The sequence below is a fragment of the Falco punctatus genome, assembly GCF_963210335.1.
Source record: "Falco punctatus genome assembly, chromosome: 5".
NCBI lineage: Eukaryota > Metazoa > Chordata > Aves > Falconiformes > Falconidae > Falco > Falco punctatus.
Genome location: NC_137584.1, coordinates 61,462,264 through 61,479,682, shown reverse-complemented (window position 1 = coordinate 61,479,682; position 17,419 = coordinate 61,462,264). Strand labels below are relative to the sequence as shown.

General features: G+C 36.6%; 1 protein-coding gene across 9 annotated transcripts in view; it reads right to left on the bottom strand.

The window, feature by feature from the left end:
- FAM184A (family with sequence similarity 184 member A) overlaps positions 1 to 17,419 on the bottom strand; it is an 81,676-nt gene that overhangs the window by 28,130 nt on the left and 36,127 nt on the right. For all 9 annotated transcript variants that reach the window (XM_080389516.1, XM_080389517.1, XM_080389519.1 and 6 more), the window contains exons 6-9: positions 14,611 to 14,733; positions 10,314 to 10,475; positions 8,321 to 8,446; positions 7,981 to 8,127 (exon numbers count right to left, since the gene is read on the bottom strand). In XM_080389516.1, the coding sequence (XP_080245642.1) occupies positions 7,981 to 8,127; positions 8,321 to 8,446; positions 10,314 to 10,475; positions 14,611 to 14,733 (558 nt within the window). The remainder of the gene's footprint in view (positions 1 to 7,980; positions 8,128 to 8,320; positions 8,447 to 10,313; positions 10,476 to 14,610; positions 14,734 to 17,419) is intronic.

Here is a 17,419-nt window from a genome sequence, read left to right as displayed (position 1 = left end):
TTATTGGATGCATGGAATTTCTCTCATTTCATTGTTTCTCTTGGCTAAAAATCACTGAATTTCAGCATCAGTCTCCATGTTGTCCAAAGACCAGTTACGTAACACTTTCTCATTGATATTTCAATGTAAAATTGTGTCAAGGTCTGACTTCGGTATACAGTTTAGTGAATTCTCAAAATATTGCTGGCAAACAGGAATTCCTGTGGAATACCTGAGATCCGTAAACAGGGGAAGATCCAACTTTATCTGTTATATCAAAGGAGACAGAAGTTGCTACACAGTCTTTGCCTCATTTTAAGAATGATCTCCAATTGATGCTGCTAACCTTTCTGAAGAAGAAAGCTATATGCATCTATCAGATGTTAGTAAAAAAACCCCTTCATTTCAGAGATGCCTACTGAAGCAGCTGAAGGGACTTTTGGCATAGGTCCGTTTTATCCAGCTAAAAACAACAACAACCGCCACCCCAACACTCTCCCTCGAGATATGTCTTTGGTTTGCAGAGAAAGACTGATTTGTCAGCAGATGTACTGTCTCTGGCTGCGCAGTGCTTACACGACAGATGACTACTCTGCAGAGATTTGGAAAGCAGCTGTTTCCTACTAAAACATTTTGTACTTGGCTTGAGGCTTGTGACATGCCAGGAATGGAAGAGCTGCATCAAATTTTGCCCTCTCTGGCAAGAAAAAGCAGCATTTAAGCCCCTTCCCTCTCTCTCAAACTCAGCGGTTCTCTGTTGAGGGAAATGAAGGATATATAAGGCATTCTGAAATGTAATAACTGTCACTAGGGTCCAATGGGCTCCGATTTCCTCCTGTTTTTGTAGCAAGCTTGGGTGAAGGTGCTGTGTTCAGGCCAGCATGAGGTGGGGTACCTACCTTGCTGCTTTAAAAAGACAGAGCGCTCTTTTTCCAATTGTAGGAGTTTATCAAACTGCAAGGCAAAATGCCTAGGTATTTTGACACATTTTTACCTGTTTGGATTATATGCTTTTAATCTGACAAAATACAGGTTCAGTGGTCGGGGGTGGGGAAAAAAGTATAATTCTCCTAGTAATTTTTAAAGTTTTTGGAATGCTACTAGAGCTTCATTTCATTTTACTTTTTGTCATAAAGCTGTCAGGATTTTAAAGATTATATATGCTCCTTCCTGGAGCACAGAGGTATCTGTCAAGAAGTGCCATTAATCTAGAATTTTATTCATCTGCTGAATCTCAAACAAATTTTGCCCCACTTATCTCTCGTTCCTCCCAGGGTCCCCTATTTTCATTGGTTTTGAACCTATGCAAAAACAACTTGAGCAACTATCTTCCAGAACAAAGAGGCCAAGGGTAATGTTTTAAGATAACAGTCTTGCCAGAGTCTCTCTCACACTTAAGAGAAAAACATTTATAGATATAAGATTAAAATTTTAATTTCAGGAATAGTATTACTGTTGGATTTGGCTTAGATTTCTACGTTTCCAAAACTGGTAAATAACACCAGATATCAAATGAAACTCTTTTCTGACTCATGCATCATTAATTAAATACTGTACTACAGACTTAATGTTCTTTTCACCCACTGACAGGTAGAATTAAAAAGTCTTTCAGTCTCCTCAGATTTACTAACTCAAACACTGCCAAAAAAACCCTGGTAATATTAAATTCCAATTAGAAGTTTATTATCAGATAGACAAGTTTATGATATCTTCATATCCAAATAATTTCAAATATCAGCCTAGATGTATCTTTAAATTTAATTAAGCACCACACCATGAGAGAAAAAAAAATAAACCAAGAGATATGAAAAAGTAGTACAGTATCACATTTATTTTTTGCGAGAGCAACAAAGCTAACCTGTTATCATTTCTACTGTATGCCCCTGCAGATACTTTGAAAACTCTGATTTGTTCTGTTGCTTTTGTCTGTATTGCTGAGTAACTCTTAATTGTAAATTGTTTTTAATGAATTTCCTCCGTTACATTCAGAATCTTTGAAACAGTAAAATAGTGACAAGAGGGGAGTGTGAGCTGAATGGGCTCACCATAACTAAAAGCTCAGAAAAAGGGAGAGTACAACCGGACATTAGGCATTTGTTTTCATGTTCGTGATTCAGACACAGCAATGACCAATGTGGATAGAACAAATGCACCAGCCAGTTTCAGGATCACATCTCTGCACAGAACAGGGAGCCCAGAGCAAGGGAGATCCTTTGTGGAGAAGTGCAGACTGTCATGAAGCAAGGGGAAGGACCCTCGGCAGACGGCCCTCTGAGGGACCCCGGATTACGGGATCATTCACATGCTCATGTAGAATAGTTTTTGACTTGCTTAAAGTTTCCCACTTGGAATAAAGGTGTATTGATTCTTCCAGATCTGTGGTGAGTGGCAGGATATATACGGACACTGGATGTAGGCAGAAACTCCCAAAGCACCCCCGACTCCCTGGGGGGGCGGTGGGACCTGGGGCACAGCTCCATGAAGACCACAGTTCCGAGAGCCGTAGTCACCTCCAGGAGTTTCCAAGAGCTGCAGAAAGTGGTGCTCCTTTGCAAAACCAACAAATACAGGATAAAACCTTACCCTGAACTGCATTCCAGTTGTCCTCTGCTCTTTGCTCCCTCTATGGTATGATTTTTCTTGTCATTCTTTCAGATTTCGGCACTCTAGCTGACCGAGTGCTTTTTAAACCTGGCCCGCTAGATGGCACGGGAGCCGTGCTGATACTGCTGAATACAAGCAGGACCAGAGAACTGAGGGGGGACCTGCTTGAAGTTTACCTCCTCCTTTTGACAGGCAAGCCTTTATCAAGTGTGGTCAGGGCAGTATCAAGTGCCAGGAAGCAGATTAAAACGATTCTGTGCTGAAAGTTCATCTCCCTTCTTTCAGGAAACTGATAGAGGGTACGTGCAGGTTATTTCTTGTAGAAGTTTCCAGCATTCATTGGACAGCAAATCTTCTAAAGCAAGGATTACCCAAGCTATGGGACAGGCTAGTAATCCTTATGCTGGGACAAGAAAGTAGCGTTTCCCAATTGTGCTAACGTGGATGCACGTCAGCTCTGTGACAAGCACCTCCAAGCAGGCAGGTAAGGAGGGAGCAGGACCTGCCCTCTGGGAGAAGCCTGGTCAGCCGCCGCTCACAGGCTTGCACAGGAGCTCTGTGGCTTTTCTACAACGCTCCATTTCATGAGCAAAGAGTACACTCAGTGGTCAGGATTTTAAAGACTGAGCTTGACATTTTCTGAAAACCACAATTTGAATGCCATCTACATCAGAAGAAAATATGTTTTGATACAAATCAGTTTCTCATGCTTACTTTGACAGTTTAAAAAGAAGCACACCATCATAGAAACAAACTCTGAATAGGAAACTTCTACAATGTTTGGTGGTTGGGTTTTTTTTTTGTTTTGTTTTGTTGTTTTTTTTTCAAAAAAAAAAAGATTCTTTCCCACAGGAAAACGAAACAGCTACCAAAGTGTATGCAGTATGGTTTTATCCATTCTCACTGTACTACTTACTACTAACATTTCTATAAAGGCAGAAGAGAGAACATGCTTATGCTTTAAAAAAGAAAATTCCTGCTATTTCATCAATGGCTGAAGCCTTCTCAGTGGTAAAATGTTTTAAGAAAAGCATCAGAAGCCCATTACACAGCTAAGAGAAATGGAAAAGAGCTCACACGTCTGACTTCACTACATTTTTCATAAAGAAACTCTCACAGGGATTGATGTAGAAGTACTTAGTACAATTTACAGGAAAAAATGAAAAGCACTTTTTTTTATATCTTCTAGAATAATTTCTCATATCAGAGATAAGAGCTACACACTTGGTCTAATAATTTACCAACCACATTTAACCGGAGATGGTAAGTGATGCTTTGCAACCAGCAAGAATGCGTTTGACCATTTAATCAGCTGAATAGCATTTTCTCTCAACAGAATTATTTTGCTCATAACAAAGCTAAACTGTTACAACAACAATAAACCTAACATGCATTCTATGAGCAACCACTTAGCATTACTGGTATAAAACCAAAACTATTACCTTGCTTTATGCAAGGGCTAGATCTCACCTATCAAATGTACAACAACTAGTAGAAGGCAGAAATTTAGATTAGTATAACATACTTCAAAAAAAACAACAAATCAGCTTAGTACAGTTTATTAGCATAAATTTGATTGAATATTTTTAAATTTTATTTTTAGTAATATTTTTCCAGCACCAGTCATCATTCCAAGATAGGCATGCTCTATGTTGTATTTGGCTGCAGTTTAACTATATTGTATCACTTCTCTCCATTCATTGAAATCTGTTTTCTTCAATGCTTTGCTTACGTTAACGATTCCTACACATCAAGTTAGGTGCTACACCTTTTTGTAACTTGTTTTAAAGTCAAATCTGAGATGCATCAATACATATTAGAAAATTATGTACCCTTATTGATGAAATGTTCATCACATTTCTGAATTCAACCCTTCTGATAAGCATCTATACAACTAAACGGTGAAGCTCTAGACACTTACTCAACAAAAAGGGCATATGCATGCCACGTTTTCTGTCAAGTTAGGAGCTTACAAATGATTTAGCATTGTATGGTCTTGTATTATTTCGATAAATCACTGTATAGTACTGTTAGTATAGATCAGAGCAATGTTTCATGTGTAAAAATCAGAATTACACAAAGGAAATGCATGTCTGTGCTCTTCCTAATTGCATGAAGAAACAGACTTCATGCCTTTCAAATGAGTTTTAAATGCATCTTCCTACTAATGTAGGTGTAACAGGTTCACAATTCTACAGCCCTACAGCAGTATCTCAGACTGTTCTAGTTCCGTGTAGCTGAAGAGACATGTATGAACAGACATCCTTTTCATGAACTGAAATTTGAATTCTTCCCAATGCCAGTAACTACATTTATATATCTATATCTCAAACAGCAGAAGAATCTCACTTTTGTCGCTATCTCCAGTCTGTTTAGATTGTGAACCCTCTGGGATAGAGAGTTTTATTGCACATTTACAGATTGCCAAGCATAGCTAGGTTTATTGCAGTAGTTCCTATAGGTTAAAGTAGGCCCGATGCAGTTTCCACTCAGAACAGCATCATTCCAGACCAATACAACCAAAGTGTACAGTAATCTGCATTATGAGACATACCAAAAATCTTCTACTCTATTCCATAATGAAAATACTATCTTTCATTTTCTTCTGTGATGAAATGACTAGACCTGTGGATGAGGGGAGATCAGTGGATGTTTACAACCCTGAATTTAGCGAGATTTTTTAACATCCTTGTATCTGGTTGCATAACAATTCAGATGAGCGGGCTACCAGATGGATGAAAACTGGCCAGATCATCAGGCTGAAATGGAAGCAGTTAATGGTTCACTCTACCCAAAAGCTTTTTACAAATTCCTAAGGTGTCTGTTCCAGGACCTTTTCATTTCAGTACCTTATAAATGGTCTGGACGAGTAAACAGTAGTACCCTCATGGAGTTTGTGGATGACACCAAACTGGGAGGAGTAGAAGGTGGAGCATGGAGCATGGACAGTGGGGGGGACACGGTACACTGAAAGGTAGGGCTGCCATCCAGAGGGACCTACGTAGGTTTTAGGTATGGGCCAATAAGAACCTCAAAACATTCAGCAAGGACAAATGCAAAGTCCTTTGCATGGATGGACTAAACCCCTGCACTGGTTCATACTGGGTTACAGGTCTGCTTTGTATAACCTGGTTAACTGTAGGCCAAACATGAATCAGCAGCGTGGCTTGGCAGCAGTGACTGCCAGCACACACTGGGCTGTAGGAACAACCAGTGGGTTGAGGGAGGGGACCAGTCCCTTTGACTTGGCACTTGTTGCACAACAGCTGGAGGGCATGTTCTGCCACCTCCTCCAGTTTGTTCAGCTTTGGCTGTCCCAGTACCAGACAAACATTGATAAACTTGAACAAGTTCAGTGGAGAGCTCCCACTAAGATGGCTGGGATGGGGACATACATCCTGAGGAAATTAGGTTTGTTCAGTCTAAAGAAGAGAAGGTTTTGCAGGACTTAGTAGCTTTTCAGTACCTATGAGGTGATTACAGAGATAGTGGACCCAGCCTCGTTACAGTGGTGCACTGTGAGACACAGTGATTATAAACTGAAACAAGAGGAGGTTCTGTCTAAATATAAAGAATGAAAAACTCACTATGAGGATAATTAAGCACTTGAAAAGATTATTCTGAGAGGCTGTAGAATCTTCAGCCTTGGAGGCTATTCAAGACCTGACTGCGCAAAGCCCTAAGCAAACTGGTTCCAACTCAGTGTTGGCTGATCTGAGCAGGAGGTTGCGCTAGGTGATTTCCTGAGGTCTCTTCCAACCCAAGTAAGCCTGTGATTCTATGATTAAGCTCAGTGCAACTCTCACAGGCTATGCTTTGTGTGCTGCAGTCAGGAGAAACTTACTACAAATCCATTTCTCTAGGAGTTAAGGTTACTCATAGTGTACACTATCGCCTGGAATTCTCTCTCCAGGTGTAAAGGATAACATGTAGATTATTACAGAGGAAAGCTTAACACCTTACCACCAATAATAACTTTTTGATCTTTATGAAATACCTATCCAACTCATACACTACTATGGAAAAGCAACAGCTGATAAAAAAAAAAAGTGAAGACTCCCAGGGTTTAGTATCTTGTTAGTCCTCTAAGTGCACATGCTGTTACGAAACGGTGCAGCACTTCAATACAGGAAAAGGAGTGGAATCCCCACCACCCCCCACCACCACCCCCATTTGCATATGCAGACCATTTTCTATGTGTGAAAGTTCTCTAGTAAAATCTTTTTTATTACAGTTAGCATTCTAACTCCAAAATTTCTTCCACATGCAGAAAAAAATTGTTCATTTGCAACATACTAATTTTCCATTCTGAAACTGTAGGTGAGATTGATTACAGAACTTTTTAAAAGGGAGACATAAGTATTTGAAAATTATGTTAAGACTATGGAAAGTTTAACATAACCCTTTCGAACTGTACTTTCTTAGAGAAAACGATATTTATAGGTAGAAGTAAAGAAAGTAAATGAAGCTTGAGTAAAGGCAGTAAGTGAAACTTAAAATTAAATTAGTCCAAGTCTTATTACATTCATGTTGTAAAAGGTAACAGACCAAGAACTTTGAAGACCTCCAGCTTTTATGAGCTTAAGCCACAAGATTTCACAAGCTTAAATTCCCTTGTCAGCAAAATAGTTATGTGTTCCTATAAGAAAGTGTATAATCAAGTGTATGTTCAGTTATTTGACTTCTCAAATTAGACAGCAAATTAAAAGACATCCCACAATAACATCCTAAAATCACAGTCATTTAATGAGTTCTAAAATCTCTTACTTCAAAATGTATTTGGTTCATTACCAGCCATTCTTTCAAACCGTAGTCAATAAAATCAGTTCTATAGCATTTATGGTTTGGAAAAAGTACAAAGCAAGTATTTTCTGTTAATTATCTAACATAACTGAGTTTATAAATACGAGTTGCAATTTAAAAACTCAGTATATGTTCAAGGTCACTGAAGAGAAGACATAGCTGTAATAAACGTGTAGAAACAGAGGGACATTGACTTTTTAGTAACTTGTACAGTGTTGTTATTGTAAAGATAAGGGATACCTCCAAGTCCAAACAATTAGCACTGGTAAATATTTACAATAGAATAAGTAAGCAGACAGAAAATAAATAAAAAAATCTTACAGTGAAGAGGTCAAACTGTCAACATCTTCCCACTCACCCTCAAAGAACTGTAGAAAGTTTTATGCATATTTAGTGTAAAGAAGGGCATTCATATAATTTTAAGGAATCTTCATATATGACTTAAAAAGTTTGATAATGATTAGGTTTAAAAAGCATTATGATAACAAATTTCATTTCAAAGACTGATGTCACAGTTTCTTGTAGTTAATTGGTAATAAACCAAAAGCAACTAAATTGTAGTGGCTTTCCAATTCTCAAAGAGACCATAGTTACCTGGTCTAACAGATCTTCAACTTTTTTTTGCCATCCATCCCTTGCTGCATTTTTTTCACGTTCTTTCAGCTGCAACAGCTGAGTCATGGCTGCCTTCTTATCCTCTTCATGCTGCAGCCTCAACTCTTCACGAAGCTTATTGCACTCCTGTCTAAAGGCAAAGGTCAAAAAACTGAAATGCAGTGGACCTTGTGCAAGAAATTAAAAAGAATTAAGAAACCAGTAATAATGGGAAAAGCTTAAGTAACAGAAAACTTTGCTTTAAGTTTCATTTGCTATTACATTTGCATGTAACACATTCTTTTATTCTTTAATGAGAAACAAAGTAAAAATTTAATACTTGCCGAAGATTTTCTGTCCATTTTATTTCCAAGTCACGAGCCATTCTGTCAACTTTGAATTTTTCCTCTTCTCTCATGGCAGCAATCATTGCCTCGTGTTGTTGTCTCTCCTGATCTAGTTCTCCCTGCAAACACAAACTTCACAGTAGAGACTGATCAGCAGCAAAAAAGTATTTCAAACCTTAAATGAGTGTATTTATTATAAAGATGTCAGTTACAATTGGCTCATAAAACTTGAACTATAACTTTTTCAATGTGTAATTCCTAATAACATACAATTAATGCCTATACACCTGCTGATATTTCTTGTTGAACAGAATTCTGCATTCCTGTAAAAATTTGAACTGCAACTTTCCAATAAATCATTCTGGAAATAATCTTTTCAAATACTGTTACACTGAATCACAGAATAATTTATATTGGAAAGAACCTCAAAAAGTCTCCCAGTCCTGTTCACTGCAGGATTAACTTCATAATTACAGCAAGTTGCTTAAGATCTTGTCAAGCATGTTTTGGATTTTATTTTTATTTTTTTTTTTGAAAGCAGTAAATAGCCAGTATTCACATTTCAAAGTTTGAGCTGTCTGGATTTGATATTAAGTTCATGTCTCTTCTTTCTGTTTCTTGACTGGACAAACCTGCTAGAAACAGGCTTTCACAGTCTGAACACAGAAAAGAACGTTTAACATGCCTATTGATTTCTATTCAAGTTTTACCACACTAGAATAGTATTAGGTACCAACTAGAAATCATACTTACGTTCATATTTTTCAGCAGTGCTTGCTTCATTCATGAGAAGCAAACATGGCCATCTAAATTTAATTAGGACTTTTTAAAATGAGAATTTTTACGTAGGATTTTTTCATTAACAGTTTAAAATCTGTAAAGATAAATGTTATTGCCACTAACCTTCTATATATGAAGATTTAAATGTTATAATAGGTGAAGAGAGAAGAAAGCAGTAGTTCATAAGGACACTTCAAGAAATTTTTAAAAAAACAGGAAATTCTAAACTGTAAATAGGATGCACCTCTAATGATCATAGCTGAAAGAAATTAGAAGACAAACCCAACCTGGTATCTTGTTTCAAAGTGGTTTTGTTAAGAAAATAACACCAGCATAAAAACATTCTGGAAATACTTTTTTCTAATATTAGCTGCTCTACTTCAAATATTGCTGTGATCTTGTAAATGCACATTGTTTACTGAGGAGAGAAGAAGGAAAAGCTACACTTAGTATTAAGGTCAATGAGTCTGTCAAAATAAGTGGACAGATTGACAGTTCCAGTTCTATCTAATCCACCTAAAACAGCAATACATTTGTGCTTAGGCAAATTAATCGGTTCAATTGTATAAAGTGGTCACATTTTCCAGATGACAATCTGCCGTCTTTCAAGATATCATGGCATAGTTTTAAACTATTCTCAGGCATCTTCCAAAATTCTAAATTTAAGCCTGAAATGAAGATTGTGTCCATTATTTGAGAAAAACATAGTATGCATGCATGAAAAAAATTAAAAAGGTTTCAATGAATTCTAGAGCTAGTAAGCTTTGGATCTTGTTTTGCACCAAGATATGAAACTGTCTGGACTAGCACCGGCATAACACACACCCTTTTTACGTTCTCATGAAATTCTGTTAAGATTCTGAAAAATCCAACCTGGGTATGTTTTCTACAGACACACTTTAGCAGCTACAATTTATATTAACCACAGAAAGATGTGCTTGCAGAACTAAGTGTTCTGAAAACAACAAAAATCCACCCTAAAACAACAAACCAAAAAAACCCATAAAGAAAACAAACTACCCCAAACCAACTCATCCTAGTTTCCCAGTTTTCTTCTCTCTGCTTAAAAAAAAAAAGATAAGCCTGTCTTTTAATGTAGCCATATGAAGCTCCTGCAGTAACGTGTCCACTATAATACTTCCTGCCGTTTTTAAAAAAGTAATTTGACTGTACTTTGTGCAATTTATTCTCCAACATTATGGTTACCTCAACACTATACAATGAATCTGTGGTCTCTCGCAATCTTGCTCTAGTTAATTCTAGTTCTTTCTGGAGTATTTCCTGAGCTTCCTGAAGACTGGAGATATGTCCTTCTGCAGTACCAAGGCCTTGTTCACTTTTTCGTACTAGGTCTTGCAGACGAGACACCTATGATGAAAAAAAGTCGTGATTTCCACAATTATTAGTAATGGCAGGCAAGTCATCCTGGTTTCATTTTCTTCCACTGTTTTTCAAATTCCAGTCTAGACAAGTTTCTGTAATTTTATAATATCAAAGATAGATTCAATTAAAGGATATTTACAAGTAAAAAAAATAACCAGCCTATGTTTGAAGCATTTTGCAAGAAAAGAGATTACATAAAAGTTCTAAAATTACATGTAACTTTACTGTAAGAAAGCTTTTTTATGCAAATTAAAATAACATGAACTGCTATTTCAAAATATATAACCTCCAATCTAATGGATTAACTAACATGCTAGTGTATATGTTCCTGTTTTCAGATTGCTGCCTGTCCATAAATTAGCCCATTTAAAGCTCAAACTAATATCTGTAGAGTATAATGAGATATTTTAAATGCTATGTAACAATATACTTTTTTTCTGTCTGTTTGTGCTTCACCTCCCCACCTAAAACAATGATACCATACTACTTTGCTTCAGCTAAAAAAGATTACAAATTGGTCATTGTTCACCAGCTACAGGAAAGGAAAAACTTTTTAAATAAGGAGGCTGGAAAAAAACAGAATAATGGGAGGCAAGGGAGACCACAGAACAGGAGCTAATGGGAACTCGCGTTTTTGCAGTAGTAGTCTATGCCACCGCCTTTGTATGTTGAGATAAATTCATTCGCAACAGGACACGTGACCCAAGAAAAGACTAACTTTGGTTTGCAGGTATGAAGAGGTAACAGTTATAACTACGTTTTCTGTTTGTTAGTATAATTATATGTTAATACTGTTTATAGCGCACACAGGCATGCATACACCCACACATGCACACCCCTCCCAGAACTATCTCCCTTTGTATGCAACTCATGAAGTATTTAAAGAGGGACTCCTCCTTTCCTCTCAGCAAGGGATCCCAAATTTCTTTGGCACGACAGATCTCAGAGAAAATTAATGTCACCTTGAGTGCTCATCCATGTGCTCCTTTACATACAGACAGCTAGTAATTCCCTACAAAGCACTACCTGAAGCAGAATCCCCACATGAAAAATTGCCTACACCACTTGCATGAAACGTGAAAATCAGTTCTGTACATCTAAAGGATAAGGAAACATGCAGGAATGCCACTCATAGGGCTTAGGTCTATCCTACTGATGAAAAAGCAATGCTGGAGGCTGTTTAAAATGATCCTTAGTAATATCATCAGAAATCCTTTGCATGGAGATGGCTTGTCCTTAGAATACTCTGTCAACTGACACAAACAGTCTTTCTAAGAGGTCTTGACTGGTCTACAGTGAAAGGAAGCAAATCCCTAGAGTAACAGCCATCCTCACCCCGAGATACATGCGAGAAAGTTAGTATCTTGACTTAACCTAAACGCTCAAAAAAGAAAATCTCCGGCAAGTATTGAAGATTACACTGTTCTTAAATAGCTTGGTACTAGAAGCCAGCCTAATGAGGCTTGAATTTTCCTCATCCTTTAGCTAAGATAATCGCTGTCAAAAAGCCTGTCAAAAAGCAAAGAGGATGGCATAGGTTCAAAAGCAGCTTTCTCAGCAGGGAAGCTAGAGCTAAGCTAACATCTGCAGAAAGTAATAAATATATGGCTACTGTTAAATGACATCTGTAACAAAACAACACAAACAAAAAAAAGGAAACAGCAGTAGAAACGTAAAAGCTAAGCTAAAGATGTGCCAGACATTCCACAGGAGAGTTTCTTCCAGGTCAGTGAAGGCATTGAGAAACTATTGCCAGTAGAGATCCAAGGGCAAGCTATAGCTGCAAGTGAAGCACTTTCTCACGTGCTTAAGATAAACATAGTAATAAAATAAATCATATTGTCTCTGTACTACATAGAGTGGATTTACAGACCACTCTGAATTTATTGCCTGAACGCTTTGTCTCATTCTCTCAATATGCAAGATATACTGCATCAAGTTTATGCTGGCATAAGAATGCATCCAAGCTCAAATATGAAATAGCAGGTGGCCTTAACTCCCTGTTTTAGTTTGTTAGTTACCTATTCCTTAACTAAGCCTCCGTTCTCTTCAATTCTGTTGTGTGCTGATTAATTTTCCAAGCCTGGACAGTTAGATAATGAAGACTCATTTGTAAAACATTTGAAGTTACTTCCTTCACAGAAGAAGCAAGTTTATTACTCATGAATTTCAAGAAAAGTTAATAAAGAGTAACTAAATTAAAGCATACAGTGTTGAATGACTATAGAACAAAAGCACTGCTCTCAGATCTAATCCAGCAAGAAGGAAAGTTAACATACAACAGAGAAGTCAAAGCTAAAAAGAAATAACTAAACATTCTGTAATTTTGAACTGAAAAATAAACCTGTGTATGATTTTGTTCACATATATAACAAATACATCATATTTTCTCCAACTTGAATGTAAGCAAACATACTGTTAAAAGAACAAGAGCACTACCACCTTCCATTTGCACCTTCTCCAAAGTCAGAAGTACCGACAAAGGCACTCACAACTATCAGAAAGAAGTACAGTCTCCTGTTCAACAGGCACTTGTGACTGATGCTGAGCTCTAAAGATGCTCTAAAGAACTACTCTGGTAGTATATATTCTCTAGCATATCTATCTACTGGTAGGTACTGCAGGAGCGGGCTGGAAATTAGGACCATGCGTGACAATCAGTTAGCTGAGGGGAATGTGCTCTTTTGTAGGTCACGAACCCTGGGAGGACAAGGAGTGTGAATAGACACAATTAACATGATGAGTCATGTTGAGAGAGCATAGGGGAGTGGGGGACGGATGGCACCAAGGACAGGTAACACCTTGCTGTTAATTGATGGTAGCTAACCACCAACCAGGGATTGCCTAGTATGCAATGCTTAGCTTAAAGAACCAACTGTTTAAAACACGCAGCTTCTGAAAATATATATAAACTCGTGCTTCCGTACAATAAATCGACATTTGTTTGTATCAAACAGCGTCCCGTCTCTTCATTTGCCACAGGTACTACTATGAAAGCATAAACATATTGAAACTAAACTAAGATATACTTTCAGAATATATATTTTAGAATATAATATTAAAATCTTAAATATTATGTTATGCATATTAAAGTAATACACTGATATATATCAATATGTCAAGATATACAACATAAACACAAATTAAATATTCTTTAATATAACAATAATTAAATTTTCACTTTCAGAAGGGCAATCTTTCTCATTTATTAATAACGATCAGGTTTGTTCTAAAGCAAGTTTAACATTTGTACAATTTGCAAGCCACCAGAATTAGACAGACACCTGCCATCTCCAGAACTTTTACAGTATAGAAAACTGTAATGAAAAGTACCACTGCAAAAAACCTGCTTAAATTCATGCTTAAATCTGTCTTAAAGCACACAGTGAAATCATATGTATAGCTTATCAAACAATGAATCTGATCCATTCTTTTCTGGAAACAAATTATTTTCTGGAAATTTTGCCTTATCATTGTTTCTGATATCAGTAGAATCTATTTCTAATTTTAAAATATTGTATTATGAAAAGGTGGTGATTTCAAACTGAAAAAGTTAAAGCTGTATTGAGATATAAGATTTAACTTAATTGCATATATCGAAACATTGCAAGTGATTTAGGTCTTACTATAAATATTTCATGTCATCTTTTGACGGAAATATATGAAGATCATCTGTAAGTCAGGAAGCTGACCAGAATTTACAGTATGTTAATTTTAACCAAATAATGGGTTTAAATAGTTAGTTTTCCCTCTGTCTCCTGATATATTTTGTGTAGAGGTCTGTCTACCTAATGAGAAGATAAGCAGAGTTGAAACAAAAAAAGCTTTTTACATCAGCTGTTTTGTACATCCATATCTTTTGCTTTGTTAATTTTAATTATTTTAATTTTGTTTTTAATTTAATAAAATTAGTTTATTTTGTAAAGGACAAAAAAATCATTGCTTAGAATCAGTCAAGTAGCTTACCACATTTGAAGAATACTCAACTTTAAAAAGAAATAAGGTATTAAACAGACCAAACAGTGTAGCCCTAGCTCTGTACAAAGCACAAGATCATTACTGATGAAATGCAGTTTAGTACACAGAACCATTAGCTGATACAATTAAAGTTAGCCCTTACCTCCTGATTGGCAGAAGTCAGTTTTGTTGTTAGCTCTTCCTTCAGGTTTTCCAGCTGCTGTCGGAGCTGATTCTTATCGTCCTCCAAATGCAGTTTCTCCTTCTCGAACTGCTGCTCCAACTCCTATGCAGAAACAAGGATGAAAAAAAAAATATTGTATACTTGCCATACATTCATCACAAAATACAGGTGTACCACATGAAAGTTATTCCTCCTGACATAAATATTCCTGATCTCAACCAAGAATTATCCTTTTGATAAAGTGTTAAAACAACAACATTTATTTCCTTTACAACAGACATTTTTTCCTAGTTTATCTAATCTAACATCCCTGATTAATCACAAAATCTAGTAAATGAGAATAAAGTCCTGTTTGTCTTAATTATCAAAATCATTAAAACTGTATCTACTTTCACAGTTTTTCAATCTGAGCTGACACAATGCAGAAATTCACTTTTTATAAAATGATGCTAATAATATGCTTATCCTTCAGCCTTTTACCCAGTTATCTCCTACACAAAATCCTCACAGAAAATAGCAAATCTTAAAATCCAGACTGAGATTTGTGAAGTTTTTCAGGCTGTTAAAACAAACAAAAAAGCTCCACACCCTTTCTACAAAATTTATGTAGAACTGAAAGAAAGCAACAATTAGTCTTCAACTATATGAAGAAAGAAAGATCTCTGTTTTCATTTCAGTCTCTGCGGAGTAATAGCGAAATTCTGAAAACTCCCCTCTTGGATGAATTTTATTTCTGCTACATGAGCCTGTGTTGTATATGTATTTGTTAGAAACATTTTTCTTTTAAGGAAAACTACAGATTTATGCTTCAGCTTATACATTAATATTCAGAATATATTTTCAGAAGAAGAATTTCTGTCACAAAATACTTAACATGAAACATGTTAAAATTAAGAGTTTTATTTATATTTCAGTGAATAGACTAATATAATTTATTACACCACAAAGCCTTCTTGAAGAAAACTCAAGTTGCAAAGCAAGGTGCTCCAGAGCCACATTATATGAGACTTCAAGGTCTTCTTATGCAGCTACAGAGGCTCCTTTATTAAGCCCTTCTTAGGAGTTCAGCTGCAATGCAAGTCTTGGCATCAATTCAGCACCTCTGCGTAGCCCTGGGCTCAGATTTGAGAAAATCAGTAATACCTCAGAAACAGCTACAAAAACACATAGACTAGAGCCATGCATGAAACAAAACATCCAACTGCAGGCGTTGGTAGGATTTTGCAGACAGGGAGACTCAATACTCAAGAATTTAAGAGGAAAGACTGTCACGAAGAATATAAAACTCTAACGAAAACCAGGGATCTGCAAGACAGCAACTTGGTGTCATGCAGCTCATTCAAAGATGCAACGGAGGCCAACCCTTCCTCATCCAAAAGCAGGGACTCCCCAGGTGTTTTGCTGGGGGTGGTAAGCACATTAGTAGCTGGTTAGTTCTAGCACTCCATTAGGGTGTGCAATAGGCAATAAATAATTTGCATCTAAACTGCTGTGTGTGCAGAGATTATGTACAAACAGTCTCTTTGTGGTAGAAGTTGAACAGTGACAAAACAGGGTTACATTGTATAGCCAGGTATTACTGAAAGTGTAACTCATCAAGTGCCTGTTTTCTTCAGGGGGCCCAGATCCACCACCACGTGGGACAGATGATGTTTGCTAATAGAGACTTGCTCAATTTTTCTTGTTCACACTGTGAAATCTGCTGTCTGCAAAATTTCACTAGTGCTATTCAGACTCTATTCTGATAACTGAGTAATTAGTTCTTCTATGATACTTGCCATTCATTACAGCTGTGCAGTGCTGCAAAATTATTAGCAACTATTTTCACAAGCCTCATATGAACTGATGCCATTTTTACAGCTCATTTTCTAGATGGAAGAACTGAAGCAAAGAGATGTATTGAAGCTATTTCTTGACTCCTATTCTCACTTTTAGAATTCTCTTCTGTTCCATTTTTTTCAAAGCCTTTCAAACCCTAGATGGCTTTCAAGTCTTCCCATCCCACTAAGTCCTCACGTCCTCTATTACAAGACTCCTTGTACCTGGCTTCTTCCTCATACTAAATTGAATTACTCAGTCTCAAATGTGGAGAAGAGTTGAAGGAAGAAATAATCAAACAGCACAACATGTGCTTAGTGAGACAGGTTTGACAGGAGACGGTACACCAATTAAGATTTACTGAGATCTTGACCCTGGTATCTTTTCATAGTTGGTTTTCCCTTCCTAAAATCAAGCTTCAGGTTTCTCATATTTATAAAGGTATTCCCTATTTTAATTAATTTAATGTTTTAAAAACAAATTTTTCCTGATATCCTTTGTTTTATTCTCTACATGATTTTAATAAACAACAGAAAACAGAAAGGACCCCACGTCTTACTGGAGTAAAAGAAAAATATTCCCAGAAACCCTTAGGAGACCTTGTTTTAATAACAGGCACGTTAAAGGTACAAAGAAAGTATGCCTGAAAAATCAGATGCACATATATCTCGGAGAACTACTTTCGTTGTTGGGAGGCATGAAAAAAATCTTTGGGATTTATTCAAAATAAAACTACAGAGCAACACACTAGTAATATATCTTTTTTTAAAAAAAATCAGTATAAGATACACATCACTAACTACAGCTGTGTTTCTTGGTGTGTTTCCTGTGAACACACCAGAGAAGCATAACAAAGCCTTAATTTAAATAATTAATATTTAACCCATATTTACTCTATCAGGTAAAAAATATGTATAATGTACATACATCAGATTAGGAAATAATAATTCAGAATTGGTCCTGTCATTTA